Below are 19,368 nucleotides of genomic sequence, written 5' to 3' on the forward strand. Positions count from 1 at the left end.
TGCTGACCTTTCTTAGAGAGAGGATAACTAGATTAAGGGGAAAAGAGATATGCAGGGGGGGAGGAACTGGAATTTCTGGTACATGTTGTTGTTTAACTCATGTGTCTCTTTGCAGATGAAATTCTAGCATTGAAAAATGGTATCTTGAGTATGTTTACAAGGGGAAAGTATTCGACAAGTGGCTGTAAAGGAATCCTCTCTTTTTCTTCCCCCTTCTGCTAAGCCTCAGAAGAAGAAGGAGGAAAACCTTTCCAGTGTCCTATCTGTGGTTTGGTTATCAAGAGGAAGAGTTACTGGAAACGGCACATGGTGATTCATACAGGTTTGAAAAGTCATCAGTGTCCACTCTGTCCATTTCGCTGTGCACGCAAGGACAATCTCAAATCACACATGAAGGTAAGCGAAATGTTTACTGACAATCAAAACACTTGAATCATCAATTAAGCCTGTTTCATTTGCATTTGCATTAGCTGTACTGCTAATGATGTCTTTACTTAAATAGAGAGACCATAAAAAGAGAAAGAAATAACTTTTTCCCCTTTACTTGTCTTTCCATTTTTTTTCTTACACTGTGGAAACTGCCTTGCATTATGCCAGCTTGGTATAGCACAAACTGTGATGGATTTAGTTCTGGACCTGGAACCACCAGAAGGAGGGATTTTAGCTGAGGTGTGACCCCATGCAAACACAGCAGTGCTGCTTTTTGGGATGCTAGCTGGTATCTCATCTGTCATTGCATAGCAATGGGCATCCTAGCTTGGCCAGCACTGCAAGGGTTCTCCCCATTACTTTCTGTTGACAGGCATGAAGTTTTAATGTTTTTCTCGCTGTAGTTTTTAACTGCAGGCATTTCAGGAGTGAGGGATCTGAAACAAAATGAGTGACAGGTTATACTGTAATATTTTGCATTCAAATGTTTCCATTAAGTTTAAAGTGTGCTTTTAACTCAGCCTAAGTTTAAGCTGAAACTGAAGATGACCTTTTGAAGGAAGTGACATCTGTGTTTAAATATGAAAAATGTGAAGAAACTTTGTGTCAGCTTATGTGAGCTACTACACAGTTGCAATATGCAAAGCATCTTGTCTTGCCAGATGTTGAACATACATGGTGAAGTAAAAATGGTACCTGTCCCACTAGCCCATGGAAGAAGCTGAAGTGCATAATGTTTCCCTTGTTGATGCAGTTGAGTTTTATAATGACAGTGAAATGCTTTATGAAAGTTATTATTTTGTCTGGTTTAGACAAATGTGTGTAGCAGAGTACCAGGCTGCTGTAGAGGGGGACAGAAATGCCTGTTGAGCTCTTTATATATATGCTATTGCTGAATCTGAGATTGCTAGGCAGGAGTCTAACCTTGCTTTCACCCCAGTAACTGTTCACATCAGTGTAAATGAGTCAAATGATTCCACTGTTCGCAACAGCAGATCTTGCTGTATTTTGTGTTCTTGCTAGGTCTGAAATCATCCCCCTAAAGTCTGAAGGTTCATCCCTTAACTCTTCTGCGGTGGATTATGCACTATTCCCTGGCATCCTTGGTGAATCGTGCTAATCCTTATCAAGTACAAGTAGATTTGGTGTTTGTGGCTCTTTCTTTTAGGACTTGGTGTTCCATGTTGACTAGAGGGCTCAGATGGCCGTCCCAAGTAGATGATGAGCAGAAAGAATGGGAAAACAGCATGATAAGAAAGGATTTTTGTTTTCGGTTGTTAACAATCTGCGCAGAAGCATGCATCACCTAAAAGCTTGCTGTTCTCTGGCAAAGACCTGTTGTTGTCTCTTCCTTTTTGTAAAGGACATCCTGATTATTCCTTGCAGAAATTCTTGTTCTCTGCTTTTTTTTTTTTTGGCCTTTTTGCAATTATTATTTACAGATTGAGGGCCCATCCCTTTCTTTTTGGCATGGTGATTTCCATAGGGGGTCACAGGTAGCATGCTGGTGAATATCAGAGACTTTTTCACTGCATCTGTGTGCTGTCAAATCAATGGCTATCTGAAGCCTCGGTGCTTTTTCTGCCACCCACCTGACACAAACTCCTTCATTCACTGAGCCCTTAAAACAGACTGGTTGTACAGACATGTAACATGTAGTGTTAATTATTTGGTAATGTAGTAATTATTGCCAAGTAATGCTCATTTAGACATCATTGGGGTCAGAGTCAGGCCCAGAGCTGCTTTGAACCAGTCTAAGAGATTACAGCCTCCTTTAGCCTTACTATGGAGATAAGATCTGAAGTCTCCTCAGTCAGTGCAGTCCAGTCATGATGGACCCAGTGGTCTTTGCTGGTAAAAATGCTCCCTATTTAAGATTATGGCAATTATTTTGGAAAACTAGATAGCCTGTCCTTGGTGTTTTGTCCTTGTTACAGTCTTATGTGTAGGTATAAAGAATCACAAGTGCAAGAATCTGGAAGATAGTATTTTACTTTAATTTCAGGGGATTTCGTACACTTTTCTCAGTTGAGTAGACCATTTGTAAAAATATTTTCTATCACAGCAAAATTAAAGCAGGTGAGGAGGTAGGCGTGTGTTAGTCATGTGTCCAACAGTGTCAAACCTAATTTAAATTCCCTTTGGTGAAGGTATAGGTTGATAACAAGAATAAAAATTAAAAACAACAGATTTCTTTTCTCATTAAAAAGTGCTGGTTTTAAATGTCTGTGTAAGATGATAGTAACTGACACATATACAAACCAACAGTGTTGAAAACTGTAGTGAATACACATCAGAAATTATAAAACACAGCTAGGAGCTACTTGGGATGCAGCATGCTGGCTATGCCAGTTGGATGTTTCAGTTGTCTTCATTGTCCTAGGATCCTTTGGGAGCTACCTGGTCTTATCTCTTTCCTGGCAGGCAACACATGAAGGCACAGCTGCCTCTAGCTCTCCATCCCTCTTTCCCTCCTCATGAGTCAGCTGTGGCAGCAGGTGAAGACACATTTTTCCAAACCAAAAAGGCTTACTCAGATTTAGGATACTAGGCTGATGTTTGTCATTCATTATAAGTCAATTTTTACTCTAAGACGCTATCACAAGCCATTCTTTCTTTATGCTGCTCTTCAGTTTTCAAGTTGGATGTCCTATTGATAAGGGTGACAGACAAAACCTGTGGAGTTGTTCTGTTCAGCTGCAGTCTTTAGCATCTAATAGTGTTGTCTTTGTTTCCTCCTACGCAGCGTAGTCCTGTACTGAAGCACCTCTGCTTTTTTATTAGATTCTTGTAGGCATTTTCCATTGAAACTTGTCATTTAGAGATTTGATATCCATGAGTGGTTTGTGTGTATCTCCATATGGGCATTCCTTATTTCGTGTATCTTTAGGTTAATGAATAACTATGTAATATAAATACTTTGTAATTTTATGGTAATTATAGCATGTCAGACTGATTGGCCCAGAATACAACAGTGCCAAGACTTTTGGTGTCTTATCTCCTGCTAGACAAAACCTTGAGAGCTGGACTGATTCCAGCCCTGACCATATTCAGATCTACATATGCTATCCATTGTGTTGATGAAGTGTTCTTACAGTAAGGGCACTGTGCCAGGACCAACTCACAACTGGAGGCAAGGAAGTGAAAAGCAAGAAGGGAAACAGAAAGTTAAGTTTCCAAACAGACAGGCAATGAACAAGGGAGGCTGAGTAGACTGCATTTTAAGGCACACAGTGTTATCTGTGATTGTTATATGGTATTTAGGTTCCACAGCAACTGGCACCTTAGAAAAATCCTAAAATAGACCCAGTATGGAATTTTATTAGTGTGTTCTGGAGACAAATTGTAGTATATTCATAACCACTAGCTTTGGCCTTTATTCCCAGGAATTTGGGGATAGTGTCACGGGACTTGATTCCAGTATCATAGTGTGGTTTCCAAGGTGCCAAGAATACTTAAAATGAAACTGGACATAATGAATGCATTAACTGAGAGAGGTGTCTTGTCTAAGCAGGCAGCAAGGGTTGTACTTGAGTCCTCTCTGTTTATTTAAACATGTATTCAGTTGGAATATGACATTTTCTTATATATACTTATATACTTATATATAAAATCTTATATACTGCTTCTGCAGAAAGCGATGGAAAGGGGTGGTGTAATTCAGCAAGATGTGTTCAGGCTTTTCTGTTTTTCCTGGTAGGGAGGTAGGGATTAAATTTGTCTCAGAACAATACCACAAGCATCAGTCAGACTTTGGCCAATTGGTGTCTTTGGATCATGTACATATCTTCCTCAGCAATTGGTGGACAGACAGGCTGTGAGATCATACAGATATGTTCCAAGAAAGCAACAGGATATTAGCATTGAACACTTGGAATGAGGAATGAGGAAGAGAAGCATATGGCCAAAAATAATATCTATAAATGTTCCTTATGCTGCTATATAGACATAAGGCAGAAATGGGTGAGACAGCTCTTCTAGCAGTGGAAAAGAAGGTTAGCATTGTGAACACATGCTGAAACATGATAGTATGACAGAAAATGAGGAAAGGGAGGGTTAAGCTTAACAGAAAAGTTGGATGCAGTGCAGGCAGGTCATCTGATGCTCAACCACGGGATCTTCCTGCTTCTGATGCTTATGAAGAGGGACCACGTAGCAAGATCTCAGATTAATATTCCTGTGTAATATGAAGAGGGTTATAATTGGCCTCCTGGTTAGGGAGAGGCTTTTATTTACATGATGCTGGGAATAAATGAAGGCCTTGAGGAATGTATCCAGGTGGTTCTTACCCCTTAGTGATTTGCTTTTCCCTCTTTCTTCCTCAGCTAAGATCAGATAACGGAGTTGGCATTCCTAATCCATTTTGATGAACTATAGAACAGGTTACTTTACAGTATCCTCACCGTATTGTGTGGTGGAGGTTGATTATGTTTTATGGGAGAGTTTTTTGGTTAGTTTGGTTTTAGCTAACCTTGAAGAACCCTGGGAGGTGCCTGTGATTCCATTACCTCCCCTCGGCTGAGAGAAGGTAATGCAAACGTGCAGCTTTTCAACAAGTGCAATCTATGCTCTCAGTCTCCGATAGGTACCACAAGTATCTTCAAATATCTGCCTGTTAATCTTGTCACTTTTTGCATATGAGACAAGAATAAGTCAGGAAATGCATTGTTATCTTAAATCTTAAAAAAAAGCAGAAAAAAGTAGTAGGTTTTTTGGAAAACCTAGTCCAGTCCAGCCCTGCAGAGAGGCTTTTTATTTTCTTTGCTTTCAAGCAAAGCAGGGAAATAGTTTCAAAAAGAAATACTATATAAATAATGTATGTGTCCTAAGGGGAAGGTTCATATCAAACCCAGCACTGTAGCACTAAACTTTTTAAAGTGCAGTATTTAAAAAATGAGGGAACTCATCAGAAAAGAGCATGAAATGAAAAAACAGAGGGTACATGATAGATGCAAAATGGAGACCTCTCAGGTGTGCTGAAATGCAGCCACAGAAGTGGAAAGGGACAACTCTAGACCCCTGCAGAAGGAGGCATTTTACTAAAAGAGATTTTTAAAACAAGCCAACAAACAAACCCAGACAGAAAAAAACAGTGGGTAAGCAGGTTTGGCTAAATGGCCAGGTTATAGTAGTTGTTGATTGTAGTAGTTGTTGATTGTATTAGTTGCTTAAACAGCTGCCCCTCATGAAAATATTAATACAAATGAAAGCTGGTGAGAAAAATAAAATCTATAGTAGGCCAGGGGGGAAAAAAAGTTAATTAGGGCATAGAAAGTAAGTAAAGACTAAGTGCCAAAAAGCCAATATAGCAGTGAATAGATTAAGACCTCAACCCCCTTATGTTCTGATTTTGCTTGCTGATGAAGGTTCTCGGGAAAAATATTGCATCTTGTTTAAAAAATAATAACCAAAAAAAAGCTGTTAAGTCCCACAAAAGAAAGTTGAATGCCAATTCTTCCATTCCTGTGCCTCATAACTAGAAGGGAGAGTTTGTGCAAAGCACTACCCTGACTTCAAGGAAGAAGTAAAGAAGAGATCTACCTCACCAGTAGTATGAAATTGCAGAATGTGTCTGTGTCACTGTATTCCTCACCCCTACTCCCCACTGTACCCTGTTAGGTAGGATCACGTGTATTTGCAACTGTGGTACAAGTATATGAGCCATTGTGTACTTGCCATGACTTAAATAGGGTGGTAAATCAGCAGGAGTGTCGCTTTTAAGTATGGAAAGATGATTTAAGAAACTACTTCTGATACCAGAAATGTTAGCATGTCAACAAAAACTAATAGAAAAAAATACAATGAAATGAATGATGTGATGTGATGTGATGTGATAGGGACTTGTGGTTTCTGTAAAAGAAGATAATGTGTTCTTCTACTAAGATGTTTTGAGTATGTCAGGAAAATCATGGACTTAAGAATCAGTTGAAATTTATTTGGTCTTTAAAAAAGCCTTTGGCAAAGCTTCTCACTGAGAAGCTGCCAAATAAATTAAGCAATGTGATGTACTATGGCAAATTAGAAATTCACCAAGAGACAGTAAAACAAAGAGAAGGAAGGAATTAGCAATTTTAAGCATGACAAAAGGCTAACAGAGGGGTGTTCCATTACTAAGCGTGGAATTGTGCATATTTTAGCAGATGTCATCTGCACAACATGATGACTGTGAATAAGAGAATTGTAGACAATACAAACTTATGTGTATGAATCAAGATTGAAAAAGGTAAAACTTGAAAGGAAGTAAAAAGAGGATGGCTGACAGATAAACAAATGAAGTTATTGTTGACAAATACAAGGTACTGTACCTTGGAAACAAGAGTCTAATCATGCACCTGGCTGTCTGATATAATGAACTGTAACTACTCAGGGCAAATATCTGAGCATTGCTCTAGACGGTTCATTGAAAACCTTTTCCTGGCATGCACAGCGGTGGTTAAAAAGTACATTAGACATTTGAATGTCTGTAGAATAAAATGGAAAATATTACAATGCCACTATTAACATATGGTATGCTGCCACTTACGGTATTCAGTTCTGGTCACTCCATCAAAAAGATGTTTCAGCAAATGAAGTGATGTAAAAGCTGGCAATGAAAATGATTAGTGGGATAGCAAGAGCTCCCTTGAAAGAAAGAAGCTGAAAAGAATGAGACTGCCAGTTACAGAAAGGATGTGTGGTCAAAATAATGCGTGTGACCAGAGCAGTTAAGTTGAATGGCTTTTCTTTTTTTCTTTCTTGCAATGGGACAATGAGGAGGCAGCAAGAGAAACTGGAAGAAATAGGTAAAAAAGAAGATTGACCTATAGATAATCTGTACCCAAGTCCTCAAAGTAGGCCTAGAGGTTGTAAAGAGCCTACAGCTCTGTTGAAAATTATTGTGTACATCATATTAAGCAGACTGAAAAAAAATGTTGAACCATGAAATATCTTTTGAGATTGGGAGGACTAAAGGGTTAAAATAAAGATGATGCAATCATTTGGCACAGTCCAGGAGAATACCCAGGGTTAAATGAAATAAACTCGGCAGGTAGAAGTACTTAAGTGTTCCTGACGTAAGTCAAACAGCAGTTTTATGGGATTGTGGAAGAACCATTCTCTATGAGCAGCTTGTACACTGTGGTTTGTTGCAGCCTAATTCAGAAATCCAAATCTGGCAGCAGCTGGCCTTAGAGTGGGACTTTGGAGAAAACCTGTCAGCTGCCCTCTTGTCTCTTCCTGCCCGTGGTTCTTGCAGCAGCAGACTAGTTGAGTCTAAAGAGGAGATCTGATGGTTTGGGTAGCGTTAGCACAGTGTAAGAGCCATTCCTTGTCTCATGGAGGAAGAAGGCAGCTTTTTGGACTATAACATTGCATGACCTCTATCTCCCCTGTGGCTTTCTGTGTAGCTCTACAGAGTTTCTTATTTCTTATTCTTCAGCAAGTAGTTGCTGCCTTGACTTTTCCCTCGGAATGACATAGAATGGCAATTCTTGGCTCTTCTAGCTACTGTCAAGTGAGAAAATAAGGGATAGCTTTTCCTTCAAAGGAAATTTTATTCACAACTTCTGTTGCTAATAGTGTTCAAGTAGCATTCAGTCTTAACTAAATATTATTAATTAGTTTTGAGAATTAGAAGTTTTATGGTGGGACTGAACCCAGGACTTTGGGAGGTGAATATTTGGCTTGGTGTTGTTTCATGTGTGATTTTTGTAGATTTAAATTCTTCCGTTCACAACTCTAAATATTAGGGTTTGAATTCTGTCATTCCTTTGCTGCAAGTTATAAATGTAATTTATTTTATGAGAAATCCATTGGGGATGCTGCTGTTGTCTTTGGGCAGGAGAAAAATCCAAGTCAGATGAATCAGTCTCCTCTGTTCTCATCCATTCTCAAAAGGTATTGCAGGGGTGGCATGCCACAATCCTGGGAAGAGAAGGTGGGCTCCCACATGCTTTGCTGCCATGTGACTGCTGCAGTGACAGCCTTCAGAAGGCATCAAATTGATGACTGTGATAAGGGGCCTCTGGAAGAAGTGGTTAAATATGTAGGCAGGGAAATGTTGATTGAAGGGGATCCTGGAGAGAAACCCTAGCACTCAGAATCTCAGTGGGTGTAAGAGATAAAGTTGCCATGGTGAGAGTGCTTGCTACCATTAGTACATCTCAGATGCTCTTCATGTCGAAGAGTACTTGCATGCTGCTGCGCTCACAGACCATCCTGTTTCCAGTGGGGTAGACTAGCAATCTAGTTGGCATTTCTGTTGTAACCTGTCAATATTTAGCATTTATTGTGCTGCTAATGTTCTGCCGGGTTGTTGCTTTAAAACTCTCTTAGGTTAGCTTTAGCTTCTGATATTTTTTGTTGTCAGGTGCATTTTTGAGATCCAGAATTAATTTGTCTGTAAATGTCATGTTTCTGCAACACTGAGAATGTAATTCTGTAAAGCAGCTGGACAAGTGTAGTTCTCTCTTACTATCTGTTTAGTGTCTAATCTCTGGAGCCCTTGAAAAACTGTTATGCAACACTAATGAAATATGTCTTCACTGAAAGCGAAAAGGGCTAAAAGAGGGATGTCTCTCAGCTTCACATTTTGGCAGACCCAGATTCAGGTCCTGGGCACGTAGAGCTGGGAATGCTGGATAGGAGCTAGTGACTCGATTCCTCTTACTGTGTAGAAAATCGGGCCAAATGTACAACCATGAGAAACCTGCATTTTGACTGCTGTGTTTGGGAAATGCTGCTGTTAACTCTGAACTCTGCAATGTCTGCAGCAGGACTTTTGGGATCTAGATCTGCAGAAAACTGGAAACTGCTGAAGCCCTAGCTAAAACTTGATTTTCCAGGTCTCCCTGGTGTGGAGCTGAGCTTTCATTAGAGCTAGAGCTCTCAGGGCCTTTGGACTCCCAGGCTACAGCAGCAAGTCTTGGATCTCTGGCAGAGCTGGCTGTTTCTGAACCAAGCCCAAGGAGTGGAGGGTACCTTCTCACTCAGTAGGGTGGGGGAATCACGCCTCGTTTGCCAAGAGTTCATCAAACCTCTTCATGTTGCAGGTGAAATATTTTGCGTTCAACAAATTGCCATTTTCCAACAAAAATCTGTCACACTGAAATGTTTCCAACCAACTCGATTCACAAGTGAAAACGAATGTGTGGAGCTCAGTCTGGTGCCAGTTTGTCCCAATCACATGTTCATCAATGAGCGAGGAAGAAATGTATGTGTTTGCTAGTCTTTCTGTTGGCAGTAGCCTGGAGTGCTACTGTCAGGATTTAACATTTATTTGTGAAGATATAGGAGGAAAAAAACTTCTCAATATACCTGCCGCTGTAGTACTGGGCTCAACTATTCCTTCCCTTTTCTGAATACTGTGTTAAACAAGAATTTGTATAATTATAGGTATATAGTTTCTACTAATGAGTGTCTGTTCAAATAATACATAAAACCTTATGGATGGATGGATGGATGGATGGATGGTTGGATTTCTCTAAAAGGTAATCAGGATTGGGCCTGAGGATACTAGGCATTGTAGTCATAGTAGGGCATGCAGTCTCTATGAGAAAGAGCCTGCAGTCAAAATATGAGGACACTGAGGTTAACTGTGATTGTTAATTGACTGATAAAGTAGAATAAATGGCAAACCCCATCTCTCATATTTGTATTTTATCATAGCAGAGCTGTTTGTTTCCTGGTAGAATTAATTTGCAACAAACTTTGAATGGTGCCTTGGTATTGCCAGGGTGCTGTGTTTTTACTGTAACAATATATGAATCGATGATGGATATTGCTGTGCACGCTGGTGTTTTGCTGGGTTGCTCTGAACTATTGCTATTTATGAGATTGCACGGAATGATCATTCTTAGTCGAACATGTAATAGATAGGGGGGTTTATTGTTTGTTAGTGTTTTTTTGATCAAGAAAGTTACCGTTTATAGTTTGCAAGTCTTTTTATGCCCTGACAGGTATTCAGGATCCAGTTTTAAGGACTGTTTGATCCAAAGCAGACTTCATAATTTCCATGCTGCAGAAACAGATGTTCCTGATTTTTTTTTTCAGTTCAGTCTGATGTTTATGTTTTTTGACTTATGTGTGAAAGAATCCTACCGTTCTTAGTGCATGACCTCTTTCCAAGTGCTCAGAATGAAGAGTTCACCCATTAGTTAACTTTTTTTTTAAATGATGTGAGAAGTGTGGATTTGAGATTTCTGTAATGCTAGTAAACTGTTTTGCTTAATACACGCTTTTGTCTTTCACCTCTTGAACTAGGTTCATCAGCACCAAGACAGGGGTGAAACATTTCAATGCCAGCTATGCCCTTTTACCTCCTCTCGCCACTTCAGCCTGAAACTCCATATGCGTTGCCATCAACATTTCCTCAGGACAGAATCCAAAGTGAAGGAGGAAATACCAGAAACTGAGGTGAAGGGGTCACCACAGCTAAATAGTGACTCCTGCCTGGGACCACAGAGGGAAGGAGGTGGACCTGACCTTACGGGATCAGCATCTATATCTAAAACACCAGATGTGTCTGGGCAGCCTAGTGGAGGTATTCCACCTTTACTAGTGAAAGAAGAGCCCAAAGATGACAATGGCATCTCAGCTGCACCTTTTGCTCTTAGCACTGTTGACAGAGGACCCAACAATACAAAGCTGAAAGACTCCTCAGACTTTGTGGCTAATACAGCATCAGCACTATTCAGCCAAGACATCTCTGTCAAGATGGCATCAGATTTTTTGATGAAGCTGTCAGGTAATTGAGCAGCAAGTGGCAGCATCAGCTGCTCTGTTATGGGCTAAGAAATGCTTTGCCTTGGTTTGCTAAGTTGTGAAGTTGCAGAGAGTGAAACATTGCAACTTCTTAACAGAATTTTTTGTTTGTTTTAATAAGGAGAGATGCGTGATGGAGAAAAGAGGGGAAACAGTGGGAGAAGAGAGGGATTTTGCTTTTTAATTGCTGAGATTGGGAGTGAGAACTCGTTATCCTGGTTTTCGTGTTCATTGACAAGTACCTTGGCAAATCTGATGTGGTGTGTTTTTCAGGCATGTTGAATCCCTGTAGTTCTGGTTTGAAATCATCAAGGGTCACAAGTGCCCAGTGTGTTAGAAAACTCAGCTCTTAAGTTCTCTGCCTTTACCCATCTGTTAAATAGAACCAATAAAGCCTTCCTTTTCAGAGTAGTACTTGAGGTCTAACTAGTAAATACGTGTGAAGTATGAATGTTGCTGCACTTTCTGATTATTAACATTTTTTAAAAAGACAGTTCTAAAGATTATTGAGCAACTTTTTTTTTTTTAATCTTTTAATTGAAATCCATATGTAATGCAAGACTTGTGTTTATTGTGGTTTCTTTTGCTGTCAGATTATTACTGTAAGAATGATATTCTTTTGTGAGACTGAGGTGGAGAATGTGAAGTTATTATATTTTATGTGCTCTTCTATTCATTTGACTGAATGCTTCAGAATTGTGGACATGCTAGGAAGATGTTCTATACTAAATGTTTTCAAAATTAGGCTTTAATTTTTAAAGAGAAAGAATTCAGGAAAAATGTCAAGAAACTTATGTTTCACAAGGAGATGTGAATCCCTATGGCAAGTTTTAGACTTTGGAGGCAGAAAATATGCCTTTCAACAGAGAAAAATTGGTTACCTTTTTCCTTTAAGTGGAACGTAAGTTGCATTTTAGCAAATTTTATTGTCAGGGAAACTAAGGAATTAACTCTGTCCCAATGCCATTGCCTTGGTGAAACCACAGCCATTTGTTTTGAAAAGGCTTGCTGTCCTGATCTCTCCAGACCATTGTGCCTCTGGGATTGTAATTCTGTGGGGAATTGTATTGAGTGGATAAACGTAAGAAATCACACATAAGGCTTCATGGAGCCAACCAGGAAAATGGAAGAGAGGTGAAGAGAAACAGGAGGTGAATTTGGGTTGTATTGAGTGGATAAACATAAGAAATCACACATAAGGCTTCATGGAGCCAACCAGGAAAATGGAAGAGAGGTGAGGAGAAACAGGAGGTGAATTTGGGTTGGCACAAATGTTTTGCTGTGTGGGTTATAGAAGTCACAGAAACCTCCCCTTTAAAATAAGAATCTGTTCATATAATTTATTATGACCAAGAAAAGAGTGAGGATGAGGGCTTTTTTATTTGCTTATAAATTTTTTTAATTGAGTTTCAGATCTGGACTCTGTATGAAATCCTTTTTCCATGTTGTCTGACAGCTGTCCCATACATGTTGTCCTTCCAATGTTGATCTTAAATCTGTGTTGCTGTGCACTAAGCGGCTCTACCAATCAACTGTACTGACCTGTGGACGATAGTGCTCACTGATGGCTGCATGTAGCAAGAATGAAAGCAGAAAGCAGGAGAAGGGGGGAAAGCCTGAAAGCTGACAAAACATACATTTCAATGTGTTGTTTTTCATGTAGCGGTTGATGGGGAGCTGTTTACAGTTTGGCAGACAGTCTTGTTTTCAATGTCTGATCTATTGGCTTCAGAAAAAGGATACAAATGCACATTACTAATGCAAAAGGCCTATGCAGTTATTTTATGGTGACTTACTAAAGGTCTTGAAACCTGACTTGTATGCACTGTTACCTAGCAACATGTTATAAAGTCACTGGGGGAATGAGATGTATCTGTAATTTTGTATGTGTGCATATCTGGATGAAAATGTACTGCCAGTCACCAAGTTTACTACAGAAGAAGAGCAATGTTGGAAGGAAAGGAATTTCTTTTCTCCTGAGATTTATATTGTGTTATATACATTTAGCTCATTCTTTCCTCCATACAGCGTGCATAAATTTAGAATTGAAGTAGAAGTAGTTCTCATTTAGCAAGTTGGCTAAGTATTAGCTGCATTTTTTTGACTGCTTGCTGTACTGAACCAAGTTCTTTTGAGTGATTTCTTTATTACGACATTCTTGTTAGGCCTATCAAAACTTCAATAATTGGCCCTACCTTTTCAATGATATAAATCTTCTGACATCTCAAATTGTATATGCCAATTTTAACAGCCAACACAGATTTGTCGAGACCAAATTATGTCAAAACAATTTAATTTTCTTCTCTGACAGGCCTTGTGGCTAAGAAGAGGCAGTAGGTAGATAAGTAGATATCTTGAATTTGGCATTTAATCTTGTTGAATATTGATGGTTTAAATGAACGTGTATTTTTCACTTGCCAGTGTTTATTACTCCTTTTCTTTTTGGTTGATGTCTGTTTGTATGCCTCCAGTTTCATGTGAGACCTCAGGGCCTGTTGGTTTTCATTTCTGTGCAGGCTTAGCCTCTTCTTATTCCAAGCATGTGACTCAGAGTTCTTGTCTCCCTTCATGCTTAAGAGTTAAACTTCTGGAGGTACAGAAGTTTAGCTGGTGCACCTGGGGTGAAAGATGGTACGAATTTTATGTTTATTAACTATTATGAATTTTAAAATTGAATCTTAACACGCATGTATATAACTTGACTCAGTATTATTTCTGGTTGTACAATGCAGAACCGTTCTATTCTAGATGAAGTGGATATTGGATGGCTGGAAAACAGTACATTGAAAGTAGTTTGCAGAAGAGTTGCAGTCTAAAGAGGTCTGTGATAAACGTGCAGCTGTTCAACAAACAGTTGCAGAAATACAAACCCAGGAACAACTAGCTAGGTGACAGTTCTGTGGGAGAAGGAGTTAACAATGTCATACTGGTGCTAAAAAGGCAGTTGTGGTATGGGATTGTATACAGAAACAGCCTCAAAGACAAGGGAAACGGGTACAAACTCGTGAGGGAACGAGTACAAACTGGAGAAGGACAGATTTAGACTACACATTAGGAAGAATTTCTTCACCATGAGAGTGATGAGACACTGGAACATGTTGCCAAGGGAAGCTGTGGATGCCCCATCCCTGGAGGTGTTCAAGGCTAGGTTGGATGGGGCCTTGGGCAGCGTGATCTAGTGGGATGTCCCTGCCCATGGCAGGGGGATTGGAATTAGATGATCTTTAAGCTCCCTTCCAACCCAAACTATTCTGTGAAACAGTCCTGCTCTTCTCAGTCTCACTGAAGTCCGAAATTGTGGCACTGTAGTTTATGAAGGGTGCAGACAGTTGGGAAGGCTTCAAAGGAGAGCTGGAGGAATGCCTGGAGGTTTAGAAACATCCCCAGAGACGATGGATGAAAGGGAGTGAGTTTGTGAAACCTATAGAGAAGACTAAGGGGAGTCATTAACAAACTTTCAATGCATTAAAAAGTTTCTTGTGGGGAGAAGCAAATAATCTGTTGGTGATTCATCATAGTTAGGACAGAAAATTAACAGGTTTGTATTGCTGTTCAAGTTGGCATTAGGTAAATCTTTCCAAAACTTAAAGTAGTTAAACCTCTGTGATAGTTTGGCTGAAGAGATTGTGGCATCTCTGGAGAATTTAAAAAACGGGTTAGATAACTACCTGTTAGTTGTGGTTGGTCATGTATTGGGCAGTAGAATGGACTAGGTCTGTGTATCACAGTCAGTGAACCATAGGACATCAGAAGAAGTTGCAAGAAATTTCAGCTGAGCAAAAACAAACAGCAAGCTGTAGAGAAGTAAAGTTGGAAAAAAACTTAAATATTCAATGTTAGACCTGACTTCAAGTAGGCCAGAAATGAATTGTGATGACAGTGCTCAAAATGTCCTCTGATTTTTTTTCAGAAAGACTTAGGGGAGCTTTAAATTTATAGAGGTTGAGAAATATTGGTGTGGGTGATCTTTTGAGATCCCTTCAGCCCTAATTCTGTGCCATTGTGTGCCAGAAAGATTTTTACTTAAGTGTGTTATGAAATAAGGCATACCACAAATTGCCAAATGTGAATCTAAAAATAAGAACAAATCTTGATTATTTTTTTTCCAGATTCCATTCTCCAGGTCCTAGTTTAAAGTAGGAGAAGCTTTAAATTTACAAGAAATTTAAAAGTGTTCTCTGAAATTTTATTTAAATTTTGAAAGGGTTATTGTTTGTAAAGAGAATTAGCAGATGACTCAACATATAAATAGAAGAATGTTTAAGAATGGGCATGTGTTTATCTTCAGATCTTCCTCCTCTTGTTTCAATAGGACTGCTTGTGTGCTCTAAGTTGCTGAGGTGCTTTGCCGAAACGCTTCCTTCCCCCAGTGCGTTAATTCCACATTGAGACTGTAACTGCATCATATCTTAATTTGCAGAGTACTTGCTTTTCCTGTTTCAAAGGTTTCAGTGGTAGACTCTATACAACACATCTCTTTAAATACTCGTGTCCTTCCACCCACTTCTACGGCTTGTTTTCTTTTGTAATAAAAACCGGCTTTCACAGTGATCCAAATTACAATAGCCCGTGTACTCTAGTGAAGTTATTACTGTGCCGGTATTATGTCCTGCAGTTACTTTTCATAACGTTAAAAAATAAATGAATCCCATCAAAATGAATGGGTTTCTTCCACGATTGATCTCAAAGGAATTCTGTGTGGAAACAGTAATTGTAAAGCATACTTCATTGCTGGCCTCTCTCCCCCACCTCTCTGTGCTCACCAAGTGCATTGCTCTAGAAAGCATGTCTCTTCGTCTTGTGATGATGTGTATTATCAAGTACGTCTGCCTCTGTAGTTCTTTTTATGTTCCCCAAGCTACTTCCATGGAAAAAACTTCAAAATAGTGAGGAAGAAGGAGAGATAACACACTGAGGGCTTGGGGGTGGCTGTGTAAAACAAATGAGAAACTCTGGTTTCTCACAGTTAAGTTACATCTGCTGTCAGTATCATGTAAGGAGTCAAATCTTTATTTTGGAAAATAATACTTCCATGGGATTTTGATGGCTGTCCAAAGTACTTGGACTTCACATTGATGTTTTATTAGCTGATTCCATTAATGGAATAGTGAAATAGTAAATCATCAGATGGCTACATACAAAATATTAGTACATAAGCTAAGTAATCGCTTAAATTATTTGTTCTGTTTGGCTCTTAAAAATTACTGCATTGCTTAAAAGGTAACACAAATAATTTGAAATGTTTTAGCATTTGCCATTGGCAGAACTGAACCGACTGGCTTGAACTCTTCAAACAGCTATTTTTAATAAAATAAAGGCACGTCCAATTAAATTGTCATAATTGATGTATTTGGGTAGCAAGTTCCAAAGAAAAGAACCATGCTGCCTATGTTTAGGATTCAGAGTTTATGCCTGCATGTGAAGTTTCAATTAGAATATGTAAGCGTACAGGACTGGCAATAATTGAGCCATATCCTTAATTTAAAAATACTGTGAATTCCATAATGATGCTGTCAGTGTAAATACCCTTGATGTCATCAAGATTTCTCTTTGAAGTGTCTCTCCAGATTCATATTTTCATAATTTCTGTATAGACCTCTAATTTAAAATAGAACTGAAAAAGGGCAATAACATGGCTAATTAAAAATGGGGCAAATAAAAGCTTGCACTAATCTTTGCCACTGATATATTGCCACCCTTATAATCTCTATTCAGCAATTGCTAGTCTTACATCCACAATTTCCGGGCATCCTAAAAATCGTACTCATTGTGGTTTACACTTTGAAGGAATATATGGAATTTAGCAAGATAAAGCAGTGTAGACTCTTGTTCTAATTCAGTCATTTAAAATGCAAGACAACAAACTGCTTTTTTGTGTACTCAGCCCTATACAACTTAAAAGAAGACATGAATATAATTATGAACCAGCTCTGCTTACAATTTAATGTTAATATCTACACAAGCTCTTACACTTGGAGTATAAGACTAGACTAGGCTGATGGCTCTTTTGTTTTACTGATTACACCATTACTGTGGGCAGAATTCCTAGCTCACGAGCCTTTCTGTCACATCTGTCCAAAATGGGAATTGAAGACATTGTTGGTTCAGTCATCTCTGATTGTTTGTTTTGGGTTTTGTTTTCTTAAACAAATACAGAAGTCAGTCTGGTGTTTTTCCCCTTCTCTGTTCCTTTGTAGAGAGAAGAAATTTCCATACTGCAAACAATTCTTTCCTGTCAGCAACAAATTTTTCTTTGCTCCTTTCACTCTTCTCCGCCCCGTTGTCCAGAATTTTACGTATTCTGCTGTTATTTTGATTTTAACCCAGGAAGGAGAAGATGGTCTTGGCAGATATTACACCTTTGTTCAGCAAGTGGGACTTTGGCTGTATGAGACATCTTGGGCCATGAGGCGTGTATGGTTCTACAGCTGCCTTAGAAATTTGCCTAAATCTTCTATTCCACGTGGACTAGAATATTGTGAAATTTTGAGGGGACAGTAACAGGACTGGTTGTTCCCCAGTGCCGTATCTCATTTTGCTTGACTACGGCTCCTTAAATGCAAAGCAGCTTCACAGAAAATCAGGATAGTTAGCTGGCCTTTTCTTAACTTCTGCTTTCGCATTTTCTACATACTTAAGCAAGAAGACCTTGTATTTGAAGTGGTCTCTGGAAGCCCTGTGGTGGCAAGGTTTTGCATAATACTTCTTGTGATTTTCTATTCTGCCTTTCTACTGTTTAGGTAAAAAGAAACGTTTTAATGCTGAGCAGCCTTAAGTCATAAGTAGCATTTTTCATTGATAATTCCTATCCTCTTCCTTTGAGCCCTGTTGGTTAGTTTATTTGGCTGAGGGCAGAGTTGAATGCGTTGAAAATGAAATGTAGTTGGCTTAGCACTCCCAAGAGGGTTGGGTACCATGAGGTGCTCTGGGACAGATTAATACTCCAGGGCAGAAGGCACTGAAAAGAAATGAGAGACTAGTTACACTGTCCTGTTGTCCTTCCTTCCTCAGGTAAAAGTCATGCCATGGTCCTTTTGCCATGGTGGCTCTGAGGAAATTCACAAGAGGAAGTTTTCTTGCAAGATCTGAAGGAGACCAGTTCAGTTTTGCAGTGCCTTTTGGAAAGTGTCCTCACTTTCCCCTTTTCCCTTAGCTATGACTGTCCTGCTGGCTCTGCTCTTTGTAACTGTAGTCAGGCATCTCTTTTAAAATAACGTGATGGTGCAGTGGCGTTTTCATCACAGTTCCTTTCAACCCAGACTCTGTAGATGCTTTTTCTCATGGCCTCTTCTGTGACAGCATTTTGTTGTGGATTCTTTTCTCTTTCTCATGTTCTTTGTGCAGACCGATGCAACAGTGACCAACTTCTTGCTGATTGTGACTTGTAACATTAAGCCTGGCTTGAAGAAATCAACCCATTTTTCCTGTTTAAATTATAATCATTTTGAGCACTTAGAAATCCTCATAACTGGACTGATACAATTAGCATCTTCTGTCGTAGTGTTTCATATTAGTGGCAGATCCTCAAAGCTTTTCTGGTAGCATTTGGCAGTTTGGGGGAAGCATTACAACTTTCATCATCTTCTTTTGCCAAATGGATCAAATAATTCCAGTTGCCCGGAAGATCTAAATCAGCAGTCTGGAATATTCTTTGATCTTTTTTTTTCTGGCTATAGAATGGGACAAATGGAGAATTATCAACCGTACTTGAAAGATTGCTGCCTATGCCACTGCATTTGCTAGGTGGGTTGGTTTTTTTTTACTCACTGTGTATTTGAAAATTAAATTGCTGAAGTTTTTGGATTCAGTCTGCAGGCAACACATCCTTCAGTCTGTTCTCATTGTAGTTCAGAATTAATGTAAATTAAATACAAATTAAGTATATGGATGTGTATCTATTTTTTTATGTAGTTAGACGATGTTATTCCTTCTAGGGAGTAATAACTTTCTTGTTCAAATAATATTTATTAGAATTCAACATCATCTTTTTAATTCTTGTCTAGTTCTGATTTTTAAAAGATTCCTCATAGTTTTTTTAAAAACTGATCTCAGTCAACTTTTATTTCCCTATTTGCAGTGCATTTTCTTACATATGTTTCTTGTTTTCCCTCATATGACTAGTGGCTGCATCACACTTGCTGTTTCCTATGTGTTAGCAGTTTTGACCATAAATGTGGATCCACGATGGAACAGAGGCAA

At 39.1% G+C, this 19,368-nt stretch overlaps 1 protein-coding gene across 8 annotated transcripts in view; it reads left to right on the forward strand.

Moving 5' to 3' along the window:
• The window catches only part of ZNF827 (zinc finger protein 827), a 105,097-nt gene that overhangs the window by 29,117 nt on the left and 56,612 nt on the right, over window positions 1–19,368 (forward strand). For 7 of the 8 annotated variants that reach the window (XR_008449621.1, XM_054065137.1, XM_054065138.1 and 4 more), the window contains exons 3-4: window positions 224–396; window positions 10,669–11,152. Coding sequence is in view for 7 of the 8 variants with exons in the window: in XM_054065137.1 (XP_053921112.1) it covers window positions 224–396; window positions 10,669–11,152 (657 nt within the window). In the remaining variant the exon portion in view is untranslated. The remainder of the gene's footprint in view (window positions 1–223; window positions 397–10,668; window positions 11,153–19,368) is intronic. The other variant, XM_054065134.1, reaches the window with a different exon arrangement.

This window comes from Cuculus canorus, chromosome 4 (genome assembly GCF_017976375.1).
Source record: "Cuculus canorus isolate bCucCan1 chromosome 4, bCucCan1.pri, whole genome shotgun sequence".
Classification (NCBI taxonomy): domain Eukaryota; kingdom Metazoa; phylum Chordata; class Aves; order Cuculiformes; family Cuculidae; genus Cuculus; species Cuculus canorus.